The 22,204-nt window shown below is 41.2% G+C and overlaps 1 protein-coding gene across 10 annotated transcripts in view; it reads left to right on the top strand.

Annotated features, from left to right (window-relative positions):
- Nucleotides 1–21,739, top strand: part of spag9b (sperm associated antigen 9b) — a 58,460-nt gene extending 36,721 nt beyond the window's left edge. For 4 of the 10 annotated variants that reach the window (XM_036142523.1, XM_036142525.1, XM_036142527.1 and 1 more), the window contains 26 exons: nt 393–486; nt 629–753; nt 878–889; nt 1,092–1,106; nt 1,241–1,298; nt 3,888–4,040; nt 4,121–4,178; nt 4,259–4,389; nt 5,320–5,376; nt 5,484–5,487; nt 7,137–7,318; nt 10,485–10,614; nt 10,752–10,841; nt 11,484–11,645; nt 11,763–11,934; nt 12,024–12,215; nt 12,304–12,460; nt 14,147–14,275; nt 14,380–14,460; nt 14,551–14,618; nt 14,697–14,845; nt 14,939–15,110; nt 17,376–17,489; nt 17,676–17,855; nt 21,254–21,385; nt 21,471–21,739. In XM_036142523.1, the coding sequence (XP_035998416.1) occupies nt 393–486; nt 629–753; nt 878–889; nt 1,092–1,106; nt 1,241–1,298; nt 3,888–4,040; nt 4,121–4,178; nt 4,259–4,389; nt 5,320–5,376; nt 5,484–5,487; nt 7,137–7,318; nt 10,485–10,614; nt 10,752–10,841; nt 11,484–11,645; nt 11,763–11,934; nt 12,024–12,215; nt 12,304–12,460; nt 14,147–14,275; nt 14,380–14,460; nt 14,551–14,618; nt 14,697–14,845; nt 14,939–15,110; nt 17,376–17,489; nt 17,676–17,855; nt 21,254–21,385; nt 21,471–21,589 (2,936 nt within the window). In that variant the 3' untranslated portion in view covers nt 21,590–21,739. The remainder of the gene's footprint in view (nt 1–392; nt 487–628; nt 754–877; nt 890–1,091; nt 1,107–1,240; nt 1,299–3,887; nt 4,041–4,120; nt 4,179–4,258; nt 4,390–5,319; nt 5,377–5,483; nt 5,488–7,136; nt 7,319–10,484; nt 10,615–10,751; nt 10,842–11,483; nt 11,646–11,762; nt 11,935–12,023; nt 12,216–12,303; nt 12,461–14,146; nt 14,276–14,379; nt 14,461–14,550; nt 14,619–14,696; nt 14,846–14,938; nt 15,111–17,375; nt 17,490–17,675; nt 17,856–21,253; nt 21,386–21,470) is intronic. The other 6 variants (XM_036142521.1, XM_036142520.1, XM_036142522.1 and 3 more) reach the window with 6 other exon arrangements.
- Nucleotides 21,740–22,204: the final 465 nt, after the last annotated feature.

The following is a 22,204-nucleotide window of genomic DNA, read 5'->3' on the forward strand; positions in this document are numbered from 1 at the left end:
GCTTTTGATTAAACATCTCCACAGTTTATTCCTGACCTGCCTATTGTGTTCCTTAGTTGTCATTAAGGTCTTTGTTCACTAATGTTCTCAGACCGAACCTTGCAGGCCTTCATGTAGCAACTGGATTTGTACTGGGATTAAATTGCACACAAGTGGACTCTGTCTTTTGAAGCCAGTCAGCTGCAGTTTTTAGTTATTAAATATTTTGAAATGACATCTTTCCTTCCACTACCCATTAGCCCTGGGCTGCTTCTCCATGTTTTACTCTCATCTGAGCAGAGGTGTTGAACTCATTCTTGGTTTGTCTCTAGGTTTGGAGTATTGACACAAACTAATGTAATTAAACGTTCAGTCTCCTGAAAGCCACAACTGTATTATGTTGGTTTTTCCAGATGGAGAGGAGAACACGGAGAAGTCTGAGGTGCAGGCTATCATCGAGTCGACTCCTGAGCTGGACATGGACTTCGATGGCTGCAGAGGAACAAGGTACAGGACATCTTGTGGGTCACGGTCAAGAACAGAACTAATGGAAATACACTCCAAAAAATTTGTCCAGGTTTTTGTACCACTGAAACATTTTTTTCTTTGTGACAATGATTGTTTCATACGCGTTGTGACTTTTGGCCAGCACACCAACTAAAGGTGGCATAGAGAATCCTGCCTTCGACCGCAACAACGACTCTTTGTTTGACGAGCTGGCTTCTGCAGGAAATGACCTCATAGGCGACATGGATGAAGGAGCTGACCTTCTAGGTAAAACACCTTGCTCTCTTGTTTATAATGTTCTGGCTGTTGTTTTTACAAAATAACGGTTGACTCTACTCGAGCTCTCTGAATTGTCTTTTGCCTTGGCTTGCGGGCTTAAACATCCTCACAGATGAGTTCTCTGGTGTGTATCAGGGGTTCTCTCCTTGCTGCCTTCACTGTGTCCAAGATGGTCTCTGTATTGTCCTCCCTCATCTAGCTCCTCATAGGGATCCTTTTTAGTGTTATAGTGATGAGGATAGTGACGTTCTAGAGTAGAAATGTTTAAACGACAATGTTTTAAATGTACCTTTCCTTATTATCCTTTTTATGACTTTCACTGTCAGTCTGCAACTTGTTAGGTAAGACTGAAAACTCGTCACGTAGGTGAATAGTGTAGGTACAGAGAAATACAACTGGCTAAATGATAATTGTACCTAAATGCAATTACTAACTCGCTGCCTGAATAACGTTGGGCCCGAATGTCCCTTTTCAGGTATGGGTCGGGAGGTTGAACATCTCATCCATGAGAACACCCACCTGCTGGAGACCAAGTTAGTACTCCATATACATACAAGTTTTATTTTGTGATCTTTCTCACATGAATCATAAAACCAAAAACCATAAAACATAAAAAAAAAACATTTGGTTTAGTCCTCTTTGCAATTTCACAAACTTCCTCTGTAATATAGGTACATCCAGCTGGAGCACTAACACCCCACAGAATGATCAGGGTGATTCTGTGGCTCATTTTCAGCTGTTTAATGTTCATACTTTAAGACGGGGTGGCACAAATATTTTCCCTTTTTTTTCTGTGAAGAAGTGAAAAGACCAAAGGGACCATTAACTGTTTTCGTCTTGGTGACTCCGCTTTGGGAGTGTTGGAGGTAGTCATGATGAGAACGCTGCAAAGGATTAACAGGCGGTAAACAGCTGGCCCAACCAAAATCCCAGGACAGGTTCTAAAAATGTGTTCCTAGACGGCCTGTTTTAAGAGGTCTACCACTGCCACCTCCCCCAGACCTTTGGCATTGGAAGGAATGAAAATCTATTGTTGGGTTAATCCTCCCCCTGGTTGTTCTAAAATACTTGGGTCAGCTGGGTTTGATCCACCTTAAGGACTTAGTTTAATGTCAGTATGGACACAGAAGTGTGCACGGATAGAAACGGTCTGCTGTCCTCCTCTAATGACTCTTTTCCACTGTCCCAGTGCGATTCGCTTTGCTAAGAGCCTGTTTGATTCAGTTCGGTACGGCCGCAAACGTAGGCACAGCAAGGCAAAGTGACGAAATGTTTATGCGGCACAAAAAACGTTTCATCAGAGGACATGGATACATAGCTAAGAAGTGATTTGCTCAGTCTTATGTTATTTATCAGACTTAGAGTAGGTCGACGAGCGAGGATTAAGGAGTTGACAGAGAAGAGAAAGACTGGAGAGAACTGAGAGACTGTTTGTTTGAGCAGATGAAGAAGACCAAGATGAGGCTCCTGGAATCCATGGATTCACCCTGACTTGGGTACTAGAAATAGTAATGGTTCAGTGTAACTATTATCAACGGGAATGTCTAAAAAGCAACACGTACCGAGGCAGCCAAAGTTGGTACTAGTGGAAAACGGCCGTAACTCACCTGGACCTGGCATTCCTGTGGCACAATGTTCTGTCTGTCTGCGTTTTTTATTATGGAGCCAATGATTGTAGGGTGAATTCAGTGATGTGTAACTGGATTTTGGACATTTTAACAAACACAATGTGCCCTCTATAGTTGGGCATTATTAATTTTTAACAGTGATAGGCTGGCCTTTAAAGTAGGAGTTTGCTGATTGGTGCAAGGCAAGTGTGAAAGAGACGGTGATGGTACATGGTTTGCACAATGGAGCAGTGATTAGCCCTATTGCTTTGCAGCAAGAAGGTCCACATGCATGGATTTCGTATGTTCTCCCCATGCATTCATGGGTTCCCTCTCGGTACACTCTCTGGCTTCCTCCTGTAGTCCTAAAACATGACTGTTTGGGGTGGATATGGCAATCATCTACCTCCTGCAGCGAGCTCTGACCATCTGAAGAAGCCTGGAAACATTGTCAGGATCCTGTTCTTAGACATGACTTGGCTGGATGGTATTAAAAGGACTAGAAAAATCAGAGGGATAAGCTGAAGCTGTCAGGATTGGACTACCACTTGTCCCAGTGGATACTGGCCTGCAGGGCTGTATCTCTGACTGGCTGGCCTTCAGGATGTGGGCCCCACAAGGAACTCCCCAGGTTGTCACATTCAAAGGTTCTCTGATGTCAGAAGAGGATCATTCAGAGAGTCAGAGTATGACGGACACGGGACTTTGCAGACTGGTCCCAGTGGAAGTATCTCCTGATCAATGTAGGGAAAGCCAAATAGCTGTTGGCTTTCCTCAGGTGCAGACCTAGAACATCTAGGGAGCTGACATGGAGATGGTGGACTCTTCTAGGTACCTGGGAATTCACCTGATCAATAAACTGGTCTGGAGTTATAACACTGATGCTCTTTACAGGAAGAGTCAGAGCAGACTACCTGCTGAGGAGACTGATGTCTTCTAATTTCTTGTAAATAGTTGTTTTTATGCGTAATATACATGACAATTTTGCTACATTTATAATCACCGTACTCAGCAGCACTTTCTTTTAACCTGAATATACTATTTTTAATAATTGCACAGGATTTTTTTTCTTATGTTGTAAATGTGTCCTTACTACAGAGTCTCTCATTCTCCTTTTTTGTTTTTATATTTTTTACCCTTGTGTTTATCTGCATACTTCCGTTAGGCTTTCACTTTCCTGCTGGGACACCTGGATTTCCCCACTGTGGGACAGTAAAGACTATTTTGTGTCCCATGCTAACACTAAAGCTTCACTTGTGCTGCCACCAATCACACCCTCTGATTTGTGATCTAGATGGGCCAGCCTCAGGCATCATGCGCACCTGATAAATGGCTTTCAACAGCGTGGAAATCTCAGATTTACCGTTTGAATAAATCCGTATACATCTTGTAATTAGCAGTGTGCCCGTGCAGAATGTGCAGGGAAATGTGTAAACATGCATCCTGTTCCCATATTGAGGCCACATCGCCCATCTTGTGTTTTAATGTAGACCCTTAACTCGAATGTGTTGACAGAAATGCTCTGAATGTAGTGAAGAATGATCTGATCGCCCAAGTGGATGAACTCTCCTGTGAGAAGGAGGTTCTGCGAGGAGAGCTGGAGGCTGTAACCCAGGCTAAGACCAAACTGGAGGAGAAGAACAAAGAAATGGAAGAGGAGCTGAGGAGGTACGTTGGTCTGAAACAGCTCACAGATATCTCTGCTGGCAATCATCACCTAACCAACTCGGACGGATCGTCTGTTGCAGAGTTAAGGCCGAGCTGGAAGAGGCCAAACAGAAGGTCAAGACTGAAAATGAGGACGACGTAAGCATCTGGAAACAAAAATCATAGGGTGAGTGGACCCGAGTCTCTCATTTGGTCTCATGATTATGTTGCGTGTGCAGAGTGACGTGCCCACAGCCCAGAGAAAACGTTTCACCAGAGTGGAGATGGCCAGAGTCCTGATGGAGAGGAACCAGTATAAGGAGAGGCTGATGGAGCTGCAGGAAGCTGTCAGATGGACAGAGATGATCCGGTGAGAACACAAAAAAGGGCCGAAAACCTGCTTCACTGCCTGCGTTTAGTTACAAATGAGCCTCGACACAACGCACACCACCGTCTCTTTCAAAAATATGGATGCCTCTTAAGCCTTTTTAGATTTGTTCACACTACAACTTCAAACAGAAATACATTTTTTGACACCTTACGTTAAAGAGAACATAACTGTGAAGTGGAAGGAAAGGGATGATTGGCTGCAAAATAAGTATTTCAGTCATTTGAAAGGTTTGCAGTATATTTGTTTCGAGTCTAAGCTGCAAGTCTTTTGTTTTTAAGTCTCTACCAGCTTTGCATATCTAGATGCTTATTACATAGTTGGATTTATGGCTATGGCTGTACCATTGCCTTTTTATTTTATTATAAACCTTTACATTTTTATCTATGGTTGTATGAGTTGTTTTCCTGTGGGAAGGAGAACATCCGTTTTTATGTCTTTTTGCAGCCTCTAACAGGTTTTCCTCCAATGCTACCCTGTTCTTAGCTCCATCTATCCTCACATAAACTGACCAGTTTCCTTTTTCATGCTGAAAATGCATGAAGCTACCACTACCATAGGTTTTAAGGTGATGCGCTGTTAGTTTTCCACCTTTCAACAATGTTGTTTTCCTGTCACTTTTCAGGTTCATATATGGAAACAATGTATGCTTGTCCTTCCACTTTACAGCTATGCTCAACTTCGTTTTGGTCTATCACATAGATTCACAATAAATAATAAAATACATTAAAGTTTTTGGTTGTAGCATGACAAAATGTGGAACACTTGAAGGGTTATCAATATTTTTGCAAGACGCTGTGCAGAGAGAAAATGAAGGGTATTCCCTGTAGTGCGGTAGATGATTGAAGTAGAAATGTATGAATGTGCTGTTTTTATAAAAGAAACGGCTTCAGATTTATTGTTTCCTTTCAGCGCTTCAAAGGAGAATCCCGCTCTTCCAGAGAAGAAGAAATCCAGCCTTTGGCAGTTGTAAGCGCCTCGTTTCCTTTCTTTTGAGATCCTCAGATGTTACCTGCTTTGTGATCCGAGTATCTTTTTGACCTTTCGTTTGTATTTTCTCTGGGTGTTTTCTCCAGGATGTAGGTAAATCTTGGATTGCTTCTGAAATTCACATTCTAATACCAAAACTCTTAACAAATGAGAGCAAACCAGAAAGTGTTGCATATGATGTTAACCCTCAGAGTTGTTTGGCAACGCCCTCGTTTGTTAAGTTTTCTATGGAAAGAGTTTGGTGTGGTTTGAGGATGGATTTTATTTGGGGCAACGTCTGACAAATGTCCTGTCTCTACCCTGTTTCTGTGTGTCCCTTTTTTATATTCTGCCTAATGTTGTGACGTCTCTGCAGGAGGTGTGTTGTTCAAATTAGTGGGAATATAGTCACAATTGGTTCACAAACAGACTTCACAGACCTGATTTATATTTGCAAAGGGAAAGGAAACTTGTGTTTTTCTTTGTTGCAAAAGCTAAGTAGTAAATCAGGGTTACCAAATTCAAAGTTCAGTGCTTGATGTATTTAAAGTAGAGTATAAAGGAACGGAGTAGAGATGCACCGATCAGAATTCGGCCATATTCACGTAAAATCAACGAGTTTCGTTTCGTTATAATCCGATCAAATAGTCACATTCAGATCCTAATTACATACAATCCAGTTTTTCTTTTTTTTACTTTACAGAATGTAGATGATCCTGATTTTTCTTTGGCAACAATTGTATATAAAGATGCAAGAACAGCATTGAAATTCTTTGGTTTAAACTGGATTTTAAAAAATTGGAGCAGAAGAAGCGAGCAGCTGTGGCAAAACAGGATTTTACTATTTTAATAGAATGACTAAAACATTACGGATTTGACTATTTAAATTGGCTTTAGTCATTTTATTTGAATGGTTAGCAAGGCTAGCATAATTAAAATACTAGTTTCTGTGTGTATTACCTAAATGTCCCTTGCTTAACTTGTTGATTTCTACAACGATGTCAGCATTTTCAAATCCAGTTTATTAGTGACAGACGGGTGAAAGCTAAAAAGGATAAACTTCATTCTTCCTGTTATCCGCTAAAGCTTCGCTCTTTCTCGCTGTCTGACAGCCTAAATTAACTACAGACATGTCAACATACTGTGGAAAACGGTTTCCTTTTCAAATGGCATTTTTCTTTTTTTCTAAGTTAATTTAACCGACCCACTGATGCTGCAGATGGTCAACTTGGTCATCTTGCTGCAGTAACTTCATTCACATCAAAGAGCGTCTTTCTAAAGGTGACCTTAGTATGGTGCATTCACTGATCATCAGTCAGTGCCACCAGTCAAGCAGAATGTCGTCCGATTCTTCATTACCTGCCGTTTTCTCGGTGCATCTCTAGTATTTTCTGGACAGGCCTATTCTGCTCTGTGTTGTTCACTAACATCCTAGTGTTTGCATTTTATTAACCCGCTCTCCCTGCGCTCTAGCTTTCCTGAAGGACAGACGCTCAGAAACGTGTCCTTCTTGCCAGACACGTTTAGAAAGTCAGGACATGTTCATGGGGATTTTGCACTGACACGGCAGGGACTTGGATTAAAGCTAGCATGCTGTAGTGGCGTGAAAAAGGACTTCTTTTTCCCCCTTGTATGTTAAACCCCATCTTACTGCTGGAGCTACTGCTTGTGTCCACCCTGCTATACGTTTGTCTCTGTGTGCTTTCCCTCCTCTCTTTTTCCTTTTTCTCTCGTCCCCACTTCCCCGCCCTTACACCTCCAGTTTCAGCCGTTTGTTTAGCTCGTCGGGCGGAGCAGGCAAGAAGCCGACGGGGGAGGCCCCGGTCAACGTCAAGTACAACGCGCCCACCTCGCAGATCCAGCCCTCCGTCAAGAAGAAGAGCAGTACCTTGCAGCAGCTGCCCAGTGACAAGAGCAAGGCGTTTGATTTCCTCAATGAGGAGTGAGTCTGCCCAAAGAAACCCACATTAACAGAGAGAGCTAGTTTAGTTGCAGTAAATTAGCTTAGTTAGCTTAGCTGCAGTTTTCACTAGAAAGCCCTCCTAGTTTGGAGAAATACAGAGTTTCAAATAGAAGAGCTAAATTTGGGGTTCGGTTATTTGAGATGGTTTAAAAAAAAATCTATTCTTGATAATGAGCCTGTTCTGGGAACTGAGGCAAAGCAAGTTTATTTGTACAGCATATTTCAGTAACAAGACATTTCAGAGCGCTGTACATGAACAGAACGTAAAACATACCGAAGAAAGTACATTGCTGTGGAACCAAGAGGAGTTGGACTACAAACATTTATCTAATAAAGTTTTAGTGAACTACAACAGTTTGAATTCATTCAACATTTAAAGGCAATTCCAAACAAATAGGTTAACTTTAATTTAAAGGAAATCGGGTTTTCAGAGTTTGTTCCAGATAAGTGGAGCATAAGAACTAAATGCTGCTCCTCCATCTTTAGTTCTGGTTCTAGGTATGCAGAGTAGATTTGAGCCAGAAGACCTTAGTGGTCTGGAGGGTTGATACACTGATAACAAGTCTGTGATGTATTTAGGTGCCAAGCCATTCAGGGATTTATAGACTAATAGAAGTATTTTAAAGTCTATTCTTTGAGATACAGGGAACCAGTGTAAGGACTTTAGAACTGGGGTTATGTACTCTACTTTCTTAGTATTAAGGCTGGTTCGCACGGCAGGATTTTAAAATAGTCGGCCGATTTTCAAAGCCTGAGAGACACCACACGTAACAATAAAAAAAAATCTTAGATAAAACAGGTTTGCTCGTACAGTACACACACCGACAGATTTCGCCTAAGATCATTCATATCACACGGAAAATCTTGCGAATCCTCACAAGATCAAACGTGAGTTCGGAGTAAATAAACATGGACTACGAGGAAGAATAATGGTGATAGTTTGTGGACTGATTTTAACAGAGAAAAAAAACATTACAAAAAGAAAAGGTGTTGGTTAAAGAAGCGGAGACAACTGGGGGCTCTACGATTGCATCACTATGAAATTGTGGCGAGTTGTTTTTTTTTTCTCTCTCTCGGGGAATCCCGCACCCTGCTTTCTGATTGATAACACGTCACATTCAACATGCTCTGTGCTCGTTTGTCTTTGGCAGACACCACACACATGGGTGCAAGACAGTCCGACATGTTGAATATCCCCGATTTGAGGTCAAAACGGTCGCACCATTCTACAGACCAGACTCAATCACACCACACATGGCAGGATATTCTCTCAAGAATATCTTAAGAGACGCCGATAATTGGCTTCTCTCGGAAGGGGGACATCGGGGTGAAAATCATGCTGTGTGAAGCAGCTTTTAGTTTTGACGCGGGCAGCAGCGTTCTGGATTAGCAGCATGCGTAGTCATAAAACCTGCCTTGAGAAATACATTATATATATATATTTATATATATATATATATATATATATATATATATATATATATATATATATATATATATATATATATATATATATATATAATTTACTAAAATCTGTTTATGAATTTTCAGAATGTTGCATAATGAAACAATTTGTTGTTTGGACTTTGTTTTCTGTTTTGTCAGAAAACACCAAGTGGAATAAAAATAATGTGAAACATGCTTGGGAAAAACAGCTCCTTTGGCGGCTGCAGTAAAATATTAAAGTTGAATAAGATCATAATAGTGTCTTGTTAGGGCTGGGCAACGATTAAAATATTTAATCGCGATTAATCGCCCTGATTAATCGCGATTAATCGCGATTAATCGCATTGTATTTACAAACTCTAAGAATGAATTCAAAAGTAGTGTAAAGAGCACTTTTATTTTAATGTTCTGCTGCCATATGAACAAAAGTGTTGTAACATTTGTAGCACTTATTTTATACTGGATATTTTCAACCCATCTATTGAATTTAGTGCACTAGTTGATCTTTTCTTCATAAGAGAACAGCAAGCACTGCAGCCAAAATATGGCCTTTTTTGACCTGCTGTATATTAGCCAGTCCCTAAGCTTGATGTATCATGAAACTGTTGACCTTTTGGGTTTTGTGGTTTTTATTTTATTATTACAATTAAATAATAATAATAATAATAATAATGTTATGTTCAGTGTTTTTTTCGCTAATCCACCTCTTATATATTTCAATCCTTATGTAATTTTGTCTGTGTTGTGTGCACCTGCCTGTTGCTTTAATCCTATAAATTTCCCCGTCGTGGGATAAAAAAAGGATTAGCTAATGTTATCTTATCTTAAATAACACTTTTTAATATATGTACTAGGTTCTTTCAAGGTCTTAATTACATGTTATGTGTGGGCTCCAGTAACATCCATCCATCCATCCATCCATCCATCCATCCATCCATCCATCTATCCATCCATCCATCCACTGATCTACCTGGATGTTCCCTGGAGGACTGAAACGCCTCAGTCAGAGACGTCTGTCGGGGCAGTGACAGAAGTTTCGTCTCCTCTCTCCGTTTCTGTGGCTCGACGTTTTCATGTTTTTTCACGTGCTTAGATAAATTTGTTGTGTTTCCACTGAAATGAACCGGCTTTTTACAAAACATACAGCTTGATTTCATTTACGGTATTAAAATAAAGCCAAACGGTGCTACATCCTCTGTTCATGTTTTTCCGCTGCTGCGGTCTCTCTCCGCTGTTTGTGTGTTAAGTTTGTGTGAAAGCTGAGTGGGCGGGCCAGGCTGAGCCTGCGTGCTGATTGGCTGGCGCTGCTGAGCCATGTACGAGAGGGGAGGGGGAGCGAGAGAGTGCTGCCGTGACAGCTGACTGACACTGACTGAAAGCATGTGAGCAACATGCGTTAATGCGCGATAAAATAAATATCGCCGTTAATAGTCTAATGAATTTACGCGAAATTAACGCGTTAACTTGCCCAGCCCTATGTCTTGTATTTCCAAAGTGCACAGGGTGAGGGTTTGGCTTTAGAAAAACAGGCCAAAATGAAGAGGTTCCAAAGAATATAATTTCAATTGTAAAGGAAAACCTGAAATATGGACTTCATAGTTTTGTAGAATTGTGTGAACTTTTGTTTAACAGCCGGTTTAACTCGTTTTGGGACAGCTAGTAAAACAAGCCGTGAGTGAGCCGTTGTTCTGTCCCCCAGACCGCCACCTGAGAGCTCGACATCACGGCGAGAGCAGAAACGGGCTCAGTACAAACAGGTCAAAGCTCACGTCCAGAAGGAGGATGGCAGAGTGCAAGCGTACGGCTGGAGCCTGCCCAAGAAATACAAAGTAAGACGATGGCTGCTAACACGTCCCCGACACATCCACTGTGTGCTCCCTGAGCTGAAATGTGTTTTATTTATGCTGAATGCAAGCTGCAGGAAAAATGAGCCATAATCTGAGCTGCTTCCTGTTTGACTTTTCAGACTAATGGAGGTCAGGCAGACAGCCGGATGAAGAATCTGCCTGTTCCTGTCTTCCTCAGGCCTCTGGATGAGAAAGACCCCACCATGAAGGTGTCTCTTATTCTGCTTTTCACAATGTACAGAAGTATTGACGCCCATTTTATCCAGTTTTATCCAGTTTAATCACGTTACAGATGTGCCTGTATTTTTTTAAATAACATTTTATCTATTGTAAATTCAGGAGAAATTATAAAAGATGAATATGTGAAAAGTCAGTCAATCGCTTGTGAAACACCTCTTTGCTACAATTACAGCTGGAAGGATTTTTAGGTATACGTCTTTAATCTCTCCATACAGCTAGGAATTTATTTTAGATTCTTCAAAATAATTGGAGCTCAGATTCGATGAAGAGTATCTGTGAAGGGCAAGTTTTTAAGTCTGGATTTATGTCTGGACTTTGACTAGGCCATTTTAACACACTGCTGTATGTTTGGGGTTGTTGTCCTGCTGGAAGGCGAGCAGGACAACAACTCAAGTCTTTGTTTTTTTAAGCCTCTCACACATGTTTTTCCGGAATTGCTTTATAGTTGCATCCCTCAGCATAATGCCACCGTTTTTTATCATGGAGATTGTGTACTCACAAGGGTGGACGTTTAATACACGTCTTTTCTAAACTGCACAAACGGTGTGTGGTACGGATGGATTATTAATCTGCTTTTTGTTGCTTTTCGACGCTTCATGTCCCTACTCCAGCTGTGGTGTGCGGCAGGTGTAAACCTGTCTGGAGGGAAAACCAGAGATGGGGGTTCAATAGTGGGAGCCAGTGTGTTTTACAGTGACGTGTCAGGTGGCGAGAGCCCCAAGAAGGAGAAAGGCTCACAGAGTAGCCTCGATAAGCTGGATCAGGAACTCAAGGTAAGCAGATTCTTCACTTAAAAAGGCAACAAACCCCATCAGTGCACAGGACAGTGGTATGAAAGTGGTTCAAATCCGGTATGAGTTAATTATTTTTGTCTGGGTTTTTGTTTGCAGGAGCAGCAGAATGAGTTTCGGCATCAGGATGAGTTTTCCTCCCTGGTGTGGATTTCCACCAGCACCCAGTCCAACTCTAACGTCGTCGTCATCGACGCCAACCAGCCCGGAAACATCCTGGAGAGCTTCTTTGTTTGTAACTCGCACGTCTTCTGCATCGCCAGCGTGCCTGGTCGGTGAATTCAAAGCGCGGGCCGCTGACTTGTTCTGAATACGGTGGAGCTCGCTGTGATCTCACTGCTGCTTCTGGTTATTGTTAAGGTGCGAGAGAGACCGACTATCCAGCTGGAGAGGAAGCGTCCTTAAACGCTGATGCCGGACCAGTGGGAGAGAGTGGCTCGTCGACAGCCAATAGCAGCTCAGAAGGTGGCGACAGCATCCTTGGTGGCATCACGGTGGTGGGCTGCGAAGGCGAGGGAGCGACAGCTGTTCCTCAGACAGGAGAGAGCGCAGGTAAAGAGCAGGAAACCAGCCGGAGCCGCCAGGATCACGGCCTGTCTTCTTTTACTCAGAACCATAGCACTTTTGATTTTCACCCCAGACTCCAGACCAGCAGACGAAGCCATGGAGGCAATGGAGACCAGTGCTGGACCTCTTGACCACAGTGAGAGTCTGAGGGGGCTCTACACAGAACACGTCTTTACAGACCCACTGGGAGCTCAGCAGACAAGAGAGACCCCAGCTAACTATTCTCAGAGGTAACATTTCTGGCTTTAACTAGTTATTGATCAGTACAAATTTAAACATACTTTTTCTAGTGTACAGCGCTTTGATTGGTCAGTATGGCTGGAAAAGCGCTGTATAAGTTCAGTCCATTTACCATTTACTTCTATTGCTACATTTATTCAAATTAAAACATTATTGATAGTGCCCTGTACATAATGGTCAGTGTAAGGGAGTCTTTCTTATGTGGTCCAAAACAAGCTGATTTTAGTTTTTCTCCCTGAACTTACAAATAGGCCTGTGCACTATATGGAGATTATTTTAAAAAGAGAGATGAGACGATATCGAGATGGTCTATGTTGTGTTAGATTTATACTTTTTTGTATTTCAGCAGCTTCTCATATCTACATTTGTGATAAAACTATTCATATTCCTTGATGCTTTTCACATTTTCTTATCATACAACTACAACTTTATGTGCATTTAATTGTGTAATAGACCAAAGGGCTATTACACAATGGCAACCAGCATGTTTCTATACGGGATTGGTGTTTTAAGGTGACGTGCACTGTTAGTTTTTTTGCAAGATATATATATATATATATATATATATATATATATATATATATATATATATATATATATATATATATATATATATATATATATATATATATTCAGGTCTACACAAAGTTGGTATTGTAACGTTGAGTAAAATACCCCATAACATGTTGAAAACAGGTACATAAAGCAAAAAATGTACGTCACAATTTAGCTTTTTTTTTTAAAGTGAAGCAATAAAACCAATGGTTACATCACTTTTGCTAAAGTAATACTGATTATTGCAGGAATAATAATGTCCTTTATTTGTTATTGAGAACACAACTGACAGTGTTGCATGTCAGCTGTTTTATATTCAAGACAATAATTTAATAGTTTAACTATTACTATGAAAAATTCAAAAGAATGGTTGTAATTGAGAAAAATCAAGGTTCATTCACAAGTAGGCAAATAAAATAATATAGTTGTATCAGTGCCAGCTAAAAACTGTTAGTCTGTTAAAATATGTTTTTAAAGATATACACAGTGGTGGAAGGCTAAAGGAAAATATGGAGGAAACAGCCATTGATTTTAGTTGAAGCGTTTACGTTGCTTCTTGATGTTCTGCTCCTCATGGAGTAGCACTGAAATTAGCCAGTCTGTACTCTGTTTAGCAGACATACTGTTCTAGACTCTTGGCTTCCAATCTTTACTTTGACAAGCATTACCTTATAAACAACAATGGGGGATGTTTTGTTTTTTAGTTTCCAGCCCATCATGTTCCAATGTGTCGGCCATCTTTCTTTCGGGTAAAAGGAGACTGAGTGGTGCAGTAGCAAGTCGAAACGGGGAAGGGAGGAGCTTTGCTCCAAGCTCCGCCCACTCTGGAGCTTTTTCTAGCAATTTATCAAAAGGACCTTAAACCATAGAAGTAGTGATGGAAAGGTAAATAATTTTGAAACGGTAGCTTTTTAAAACCTTGGTATACTTCAAAACCAGTAATTGGTAACGATACTCAAGTCATGACGACGATGTACTCTAAGAGGAGAGATTGGAGGTCCTACTAGCCCCAGTTGTCATCTCTACCTTGTGCACAATGATGGCTCCGTGCCAAAGCTTACGGTATAGTTTGATTAGATGAGGATCACATGTCACTGGTTCCTGTTGTCTCCTCTGAACAGAGAGAGTGATCTGCTGAAAGATGGCGTGAGTTCCAACCCCAGCGTGGAGGAGCAGGACCTGATGATAGAAGAAGCTCAGAAAATGAGCAGCGTTCTGCCCACCATGTGGCTGGGGGCCCAGAATGGATGGTAGGCTTTTGTTTTTAGTCACGTTCACCTGTCCTCTGTGTGTGTGTGGCCACGTATTCAAGGGGAAGTTCAGTTCTGCCCATTAACCCCTCTGTTGATCCCAGCGTGTACGTCCACTCGTCTGTTGCTCACTGGAAGAGGTGTCTCCATTCTGTCAAGCTGAAGAAGCCTGTGCTCGGCATAGTGTAAGTTCACTGAAGAAAAACGACCGCTATAAGTTTTTATTTTTACTTTACTCTCGCTGTCTATTGGTTCAAACCCGTGTCCTTCCTCAGACACGTGAAAGGACGGGTCCTGGTCAGCCTGTCTGATAGCACGTTAGCCATTTTCCACAGAGGAACAGGTGAGAGAACTCTGGTGCTTCTGAGGTGCCAGCAGTGTCCAGTAGATGTTTTTGAGTGTTTTGACTTTTCCTTTTCAGACGGACAGTGGGATCTGACCAACTACCATCTGCTGGACTTGGGAAAACAGCACCACTCAATCCGCTGCATGACCGTGGTGCACGACAGGGTGTGGTGTGGTTACAGGAACAAGATCCACGTGGTGCATCCCAGAGCCATGAAGCTAGAGGTGAAGGAAAAATGAGCGGCTCAGCGATGCTGTCTGTAAAGCCCTGTCACATCAGCATGTTTGCTTACACCCACTGATCTGTTGTTCTTGTAGAAATCCTTTGACGCCCACCCTCGAAAGGACAGCCAGGTCCGTCAGCTGGCCTGGCACGGCGATGGGATCTGGGTGTCCATCAAGCTGGACTCTACTCTCAGACTGTTCCACGCACACACACACCAGCACCTCCAGGACATCGACATCGAACCCTACGTCAGCAAGATGCTCGGTCGGTACCTGGTTACCAGTGTTGTAGTACTCGAGTCCGAGACTCGAACTCGAGTCCGAGACTCGAACTCGAGTCCGAGTCATTAGCTAAATTTAGAGACTCGTGACTTGACTTGGACTTGAGCACTGATGACTCAAACTTGGACTCTGACTCCTACATTGAGATCATTCTGACTCGGAAATTGAGAAAAAGACTCAACCTTTTTTTTATATCATTAGGCTATAATTTTAATATCTCATTATAATATTATTTGGTGTATGATTTTAATATCTAAATTATTAGTGCAATGTGGTGGAGTGTGGATTTTTTTTTAGTTTAAAAACATGTAGGCCATGCTTACTTTAGTGCGGAACTTGGACTCGACTTGATCAATATGGACTCGACTCAGATTTTTTTTATGACTTGGACTTGACTCAGACTTGAACACTGGAGACTCGAACCTGGACTCGGACTCGAGGCATAGTGACTTGACTACAACACTGCTGGTTACGGCAGACTTTATAAAATATCTAAATAAATCAATATTTATATTTATTTAGATAGCTGTTTGTAGCAGCCAGTCAAAGTGCTTTAAGATGAAATCGTAAAAATAATTTAAAAACAGAATGAACAGAGCAGATAAAAGAATAATAAAAGGTAAAAACCTTAAATGAAATACCACAGTATCACATAAAAGTCTTCCTGAATAAAAGCTTCTTAGGTTTAGATTTCAAATGGCCCTGGGGTCTCATTTATAAAACTTTGCATGGAATCCATACTGAAAGTTTACGTTTGCCAAGAAAAAGAAAATGGTGTGTGGTAAATAATATTAAGATTTATAAAACCATGCGCACGCAATTTCCCTTTATAGATCACAGCTGTGCCTGAACATTTGCGTACCTGGATCAGCCTCATGTTCAGCGCTCTACTCGCCCAGATTCAACCATAAATGGTCGATAATGTGTGTTAAACATTGGTCAGCTGATCGCTTTTTTCATCATGATGACGTGGCAGCCACTGGGGAAAAAAGCTGAGAAACTGTGAAAAAAAAAAAAAAATCACAGAGAGGAGTTTATCAAGAATGTAAATCAGAACACGCTTATTGCACACGTTAAAATAACTTGTTAAAAAGTAAAATTGATCCCAGTTTTAAACGGCGGATGACAGCCTCACACCGTGCTCCATGTTGAAACTCCTCTGAGGCTGTGAGGTGAGATCAAACAAACCTTTGATCGCTGAAACCGCGTCGGTCCTCCATTTGCAGGTCTTCCAGCTGTGCCAGTGCTTCCACAGCGCAGCATTACGCACCAGTGTATTTGACCGTTTACAGCAATTAAAGTAAATGCTGCACACCTTGTCGCAGTTAATCCGTTAATCTCACCCTGGTGATCATCAGGGAGAGGAATGTTATGGTAGAAAACCCAGATGAAATGTTGTGTGGACTTTTATTTCACATTTCAAACGGCTTGTAGGCATTCTTTCATTTATTTGAAGGGTGCATATGTGTAGTTGTGTGTCACTAGTGGCAGCATGAATAGCTCTGCGGTTTTTAATCCTTATGATTAAGTCGATCTATGATTAAAGTCTGATATGGAGTGAAATTGAACGTCTGAGAGGAATCATCGTGCAGTTTGGCTGCAATTTACCACTTCACCATGGTTCCAGAGTCTGGGTGCCGTGACCAGCGTTTGTATTCAGTTCTCCGAACATTTAAGAAGAACTGGAACGATGAGCTGAGGGATAAACCCAGAGACTCAATAAATCAGACATGTAGGGTTGGGCCAGACCACCAAGAGCTTTAAAAACAAACAATAACAGTTTTAATCTATCGTAAAACAGACATGGAGGGAGGACGTAATGTGGGTGATGTGCTCGCGTCTGGAGGTGTCAGTTTAAAGAGCTGCAGCAGCATTTTGGATCCATTGAAGCTTGTTGAGGGACGACTGGTAAGCTCCGACCTACAGAGAGTTACTGTAATCAGTTCTTGAGCTGATAAAGGCATGTATAGCCGTGTCAGGATCAGCACGGTTTAAATAACGCTTAACTTTGGATAAAAGACGAAGGTTGTAAAAGCTCTGTTTGATCAGAGAATCAACCTGGTTGTTTAGTTTAATATCCTCGTCAAAATCACTGGTGGATTTCTTGCATTATGACTAAATTTAAAATACAGAGCGCTGACATTAGTTGGGGCATTCTCTGCAAATTAAAAGCAATAAGTCTTTTGTTAGGAGTTGGGTCTCACAGTGAAGCAGAAGATTGAAATAATATGGTCTTACTGTCCTGCAGGTACGGGCAAGCTGGGCTTCTCGTTTGTGAGGATCACGGCTCTGACTATTTCATGTAACCGTTTGTGGATTGGGACCGGTAACGGAGTCATCATCTCTATTCCTCTAACGGAGAGTAAGTTCAGGCCTTCTGCTCAACATTTCCAAAGAAAACACTTAGGGAAACCTTGGAACGTATTTTATATGCTCTTAAAATCCACCATGTCACTGTTTTTGATCATGAACTTTAAATCAGAAGTCGTTTTGTGCCGGAAGCTGTGCAAAAAATGTATGCAATAAATAAATTTTACTGTTCTGTTAGCAGCCAACAACGTAACCAAGACGTCAGGAAACAATCCTGGAGGCGTGGTTCGTGTCTATGGAGACAACAGCGGGGACAAGGTGACAGCGGGGACCGTGGTTCCTTATTGCTCCATGGCTCACGCTCAACTCAGTTTCCACGGTCACAGGAATGCTGTCCAGTTCTTCGCTGCAGTTCCAGGTAATTCAGCATGAGTTACGTTTTCCAGGCAGTTTACAGGCTGAGACAGGTTAGTGTGAACCGTAATGAACTCAGGGTTCCTACAGTGGTACTCTTAGGGCTGGGCAATATGGCTTTAAAAAAAAAAAAAAAAAGATTTTATTATACCAAAATCAAATTAATCAACGTTTTTTGACACCTTCATTTTGTAAAAACAACTCAATGAATTATTTTTAAAAACATGCTTTTTTTTTCAATCTTCTTGCCTAAGAGGTGACCTAATTCAACTAAATTCAACCTAATTCAACTTGTGCAACTAAATACAAGCTGTAAAACATGCCTTTAAAACAAGATGGCAGGCTCTGCCATTGTAAACATTGTAACTAATAACACAAAATGCTGCTAGTGGTATTATGCAATGAGCTAGTTTTATACATCTAAGAAAAGGTTTCACTTCACTTGTGTAACCTCAAACCTATAAAAATAAGTAAATGCCTCATCTTAGGGTCAAAAAGGTTTCCTCTTTAGAGTATGTTGACGACATATTTTCTTCAACATATATTAAACATGCCATTACCAAAACAATTTCCCCTTTCAGGACTAATAGTTATACTGATGAAGTTTCATGAATGCCATGGGGTGCATGGGAAATTTTTTTAATTCTGTTTTTCCAAAAATTTTCATAACTGTTCATTAGAATGAATCAATAAAATCAAAGTATCATCCAGCCCTTGTTACGCTTCTGTTTCATTGTCCAGAATATTAAAAAAGTAAATAATTGTCAGACTCTTTTTAATTAACTGATACTTAGAAACTGAAAACACATACCTGCTGTGATTAGTATATTTTCATAAGATTCATATCTGAAGATCATTTTGATAAACAAACAATTTTAGTTGAGCAAACATTGAGATTCTTGGACAAAAATGTCACTTTTTAATGGATATCCATTTTCATTGTTCGTTGTCCCATGATGCCCGAGGGCTAATCCGTAATGCTTTGGTCTTTAATGGATGTTCTAGGCTGTTACCAGCTGGCAGCATCACTGTCAAGATTCCTGGGTTGAAAAATGTTTTCCCATTGTGTCATGAATTCAAACTTTGCCATCTCAACATAATGATTTAATCCAATTTAACAAAAACTTCTTGACATGAGACAAAATGACATTAGAGACCATTTAACCCCTGTACCAGAGCCTCGGTCTGCCTAAAGTGTCTAAAGGAGTCATTGCCCGGTGGACCAGGGAATGTGTGGTGGGGAGAGCTAGGCGTGTTCTGGGCCGCTGGAACATGGTAAATAAATTATAACTGAATGCTAAGTTAGTAAATCATTAACCTGAAACTCGAGAGAAGGACCAGAAAGCTCACTATTCCAACTCCAACTCACTACGGAGGCGTACGAGACTGATACATTTTTATAATGTCTCAGTCTGCGGTGGCAGAGCTGCTGACGTCGTTTTTTTTCTGGTTGATGTCGCAACGTCTTTTGAGCCAATAGCAATACTGGAAATTCAAATGCAGTACACTCGTTAAACATGAGGGGGGCGCCACACAGACGGTTTCAGACAAAAAAGCAGGACTTCAACAAATGTGCAGTAAATTGTCAAAATAATGATCGGAACATGTAGACATCGCAATAAGACGTCCATTTATACAGTTTATTAGCAAAAACAAAGTGGATTTGGTGGTTAGCTGTTCTTAAATGACTTAATGGAAGGATGACATGGAGACAAAAAAAAGCCTTAAGGTACATTCACACCGCTGTTCGCAGTTTGGGTTCACTCTTTTCGCCCAGTGCCTGCCTTTCCTATTGTGGACCGTTAACTTGACAATTAAACAATCCCAGGCTCACATTGTCTTGATTTGATTATAAATTAAATTCTTCATCAGAACAAAATGAGGAAGATCTATCTTCAAACTAAAGAAATGGTAAAAGTTTGAGAAAGAAAAAGTCTGACCACTACAAAGCGAGCCTGAGACGTTAATATCTCAAGATGATCAGGGAATAAAACCATAGTTACAATTACATTTCGGCTATTATGCCGATATAACAGGATAATTAAATAGTAATCGGGACAAAAGAAGCCTAAAGTCCATTTTATAATAACATAAAATGATTTGAAAATCAGTTTTAAGAACAAAAGCTCAAGATCCCATTTTTTCACAAAAATGGGATGATAAAGGTCTCACTGCAAATGTGACGGAGAAATTATCAAGACAAAATGTTGTAGTCTTAATGAGATGATGAAAATTTTACGGCAAACACAAACTTAAAATTTCTTGAATCTCAAAAGGAGAGACTAATACATTATCTTGAGGTAATGATAAAAGGAAATGATCACAAAAGAATAAGATTTAAATCTCATTTCAAGATGCTGAAATAATTAAAGTCTGATCACAGCAAAACGACTTTAGAATTGTCATTTCAAGACGATAAGAAAATCAAGCTGAAATCAGGAGAAAAAAGCGCCTTGGATCTCTGTTTCCGTATAATGACATAAGGAAGCACGGCTGACCTCAAAACAAGTGTGGGCTCTTATTCTCTCAAGATCATACAACGATGAAACTATCTTTGTAGGAAAACCATCTTGAGTGACTGTTGCTTTTTTATATAGTTATCTCAATATTAAGATGCTAAAACTGTAATTGCAACATCTCAAACTCCTGCTGGAAGAAGAAATCTTTGTCATCGCAATTGTAGATTCCAATGAAATTTGTCTTCTGCTTTTAACCCCTTAAGGGAGCAGTGGGCCGCTACTATAGCGCCTGGGGACCAATCTGCTCAGGGACCCATAGTGGTGCGATGCTCTAACCACTAGGCCAACATTCCCCCCTGGCATTTGTATCGGTCATAGGACTAAAGATTGAAATCAGCCATGGCTATAATCTTATATTTATATATTAATGTTCAGTTATATGCACTGTCCCATTTTAGTTAAAGAATCAGTACCGGATGTTAATGCTCATTTAATGAAACTAATGGTCTTATCTCAAGATAATAAAACAACGGCAGTATAATCAAGACGAAGGAAGCGTGGGCTCTTTTTATCTTGATAATATAACGCTACAAAACGATCTCCAGACCACATTGACCTCAGACTGTTAGTAATCCGGCAGTGCAAGAAAACTGGAGACATCGTTCTCTTTGTAAGGGCCGATGAAAGTCATCGGGTCTAAATGAATATAAAATGGTAGGGTTGACCTAACTATCAAGATGATGGTGACGTAATAAAACCATCACCAAGTTAAAAAGATTCATTTCTTAAGATATCAAAATAATCAAAATCAGCTTGAGGTCTTGTCTCAGAACGGGTAAAACTAAACCAATCTGGATGAAACCACTTTTCACACCGTACAAAAGAAGGTTTTGAACTCCAGGTCTGTAGGGCTTTTATTGACGCGGCGTGTTTTTGCGGCCAGGTCATGCAGACACGTCAGCATCCGGGCCGGGGGAGACGGCAGCAGACAGGTCCTCTGATAGCTCGGCTCAGGAGGGAAGCAAGTCCATGCTGGTGATGAGCGGAGGAGAAGGCTACATCGACTTCAGGATGGGTGAGTTCCTGCGCTGCGGTGGAGACTGAAGGGCAATATCTGCGACGCAGGCGGCTGATGGCAACGTCTCTCTGTGCGTCTGCAGGCGATGAGGACGGGGAAGCGGACGCGGCAGAGAACCCCACCATGAAGCTGCAGCCCTTCCTGACTAAAGCCGAGCGCAGCCACCTCATCGTCTGGCAGGTCATGGTCGGTGAAGACTGAACTCCCGCCGACCGGCCTCTTCAGACCTGATTTGCCTTTTTTTTTTTTTTTTTTTTTAGACCACAGAAGCAGAGGAGTTGTCGGAGGCGCAAGATTAATCAGCACTTATTTTTTTGCTCCCTCGGTCTTGAACAATGGAAGCAAAAAAAAGCAAAAACTGCTCTGCGAGCATTTCTCTCTGTTAACCTTGGATGCATGGATTTGCTTTGTCCTGTGATTTTATGCTACGAATCTGAAGCATTATATATTACCGCCTCATGTGTTTTTAATTTCATGTTTGCGGATGTTTGCAAGCGTTCCGCCTAAATCGCCCACCATGTGCTTAGTGGGGACACTGCTAATGTTACATCAGCTGTTCAGAGGCAGAAAACTAGTCATCTGCAACTTCATGCGTTGTCCTCTAAGAAAGTACGATCTAGCGAGCAACGCGGGAGTCAATCATGTGGGATTCTCTGTCTGGATCAACGCCGGTTCTGTTTGAGGAACGTCTTTGAAAGCCCAACAGCTGGATTAGTTTTCAGCTGTGTTCGGATCCAATGCCTCATGACACACATTCATCTCATCCGCAAAAGTAACATTGCAAATATTTAAAATAGTCCAGTTTGTGCCTCAGAT

This window comes from Fundulus heteroclitus, chromosome 10 (assembly GCF_011125445.2).
Source record: "Fundulus heteroclitus isolate FHET01 chromosome 10, MU-UCD_Fhet_4.1, whole genome shotgun sequence".
In the NCBI taxonomy this organism is placed as follows: Eukaryota; Metazoa; Chordata; class Actinopteri; order Cyprinodontiformes; family Fundulidae; genus Fundulus; species Fundulus heteroclitus.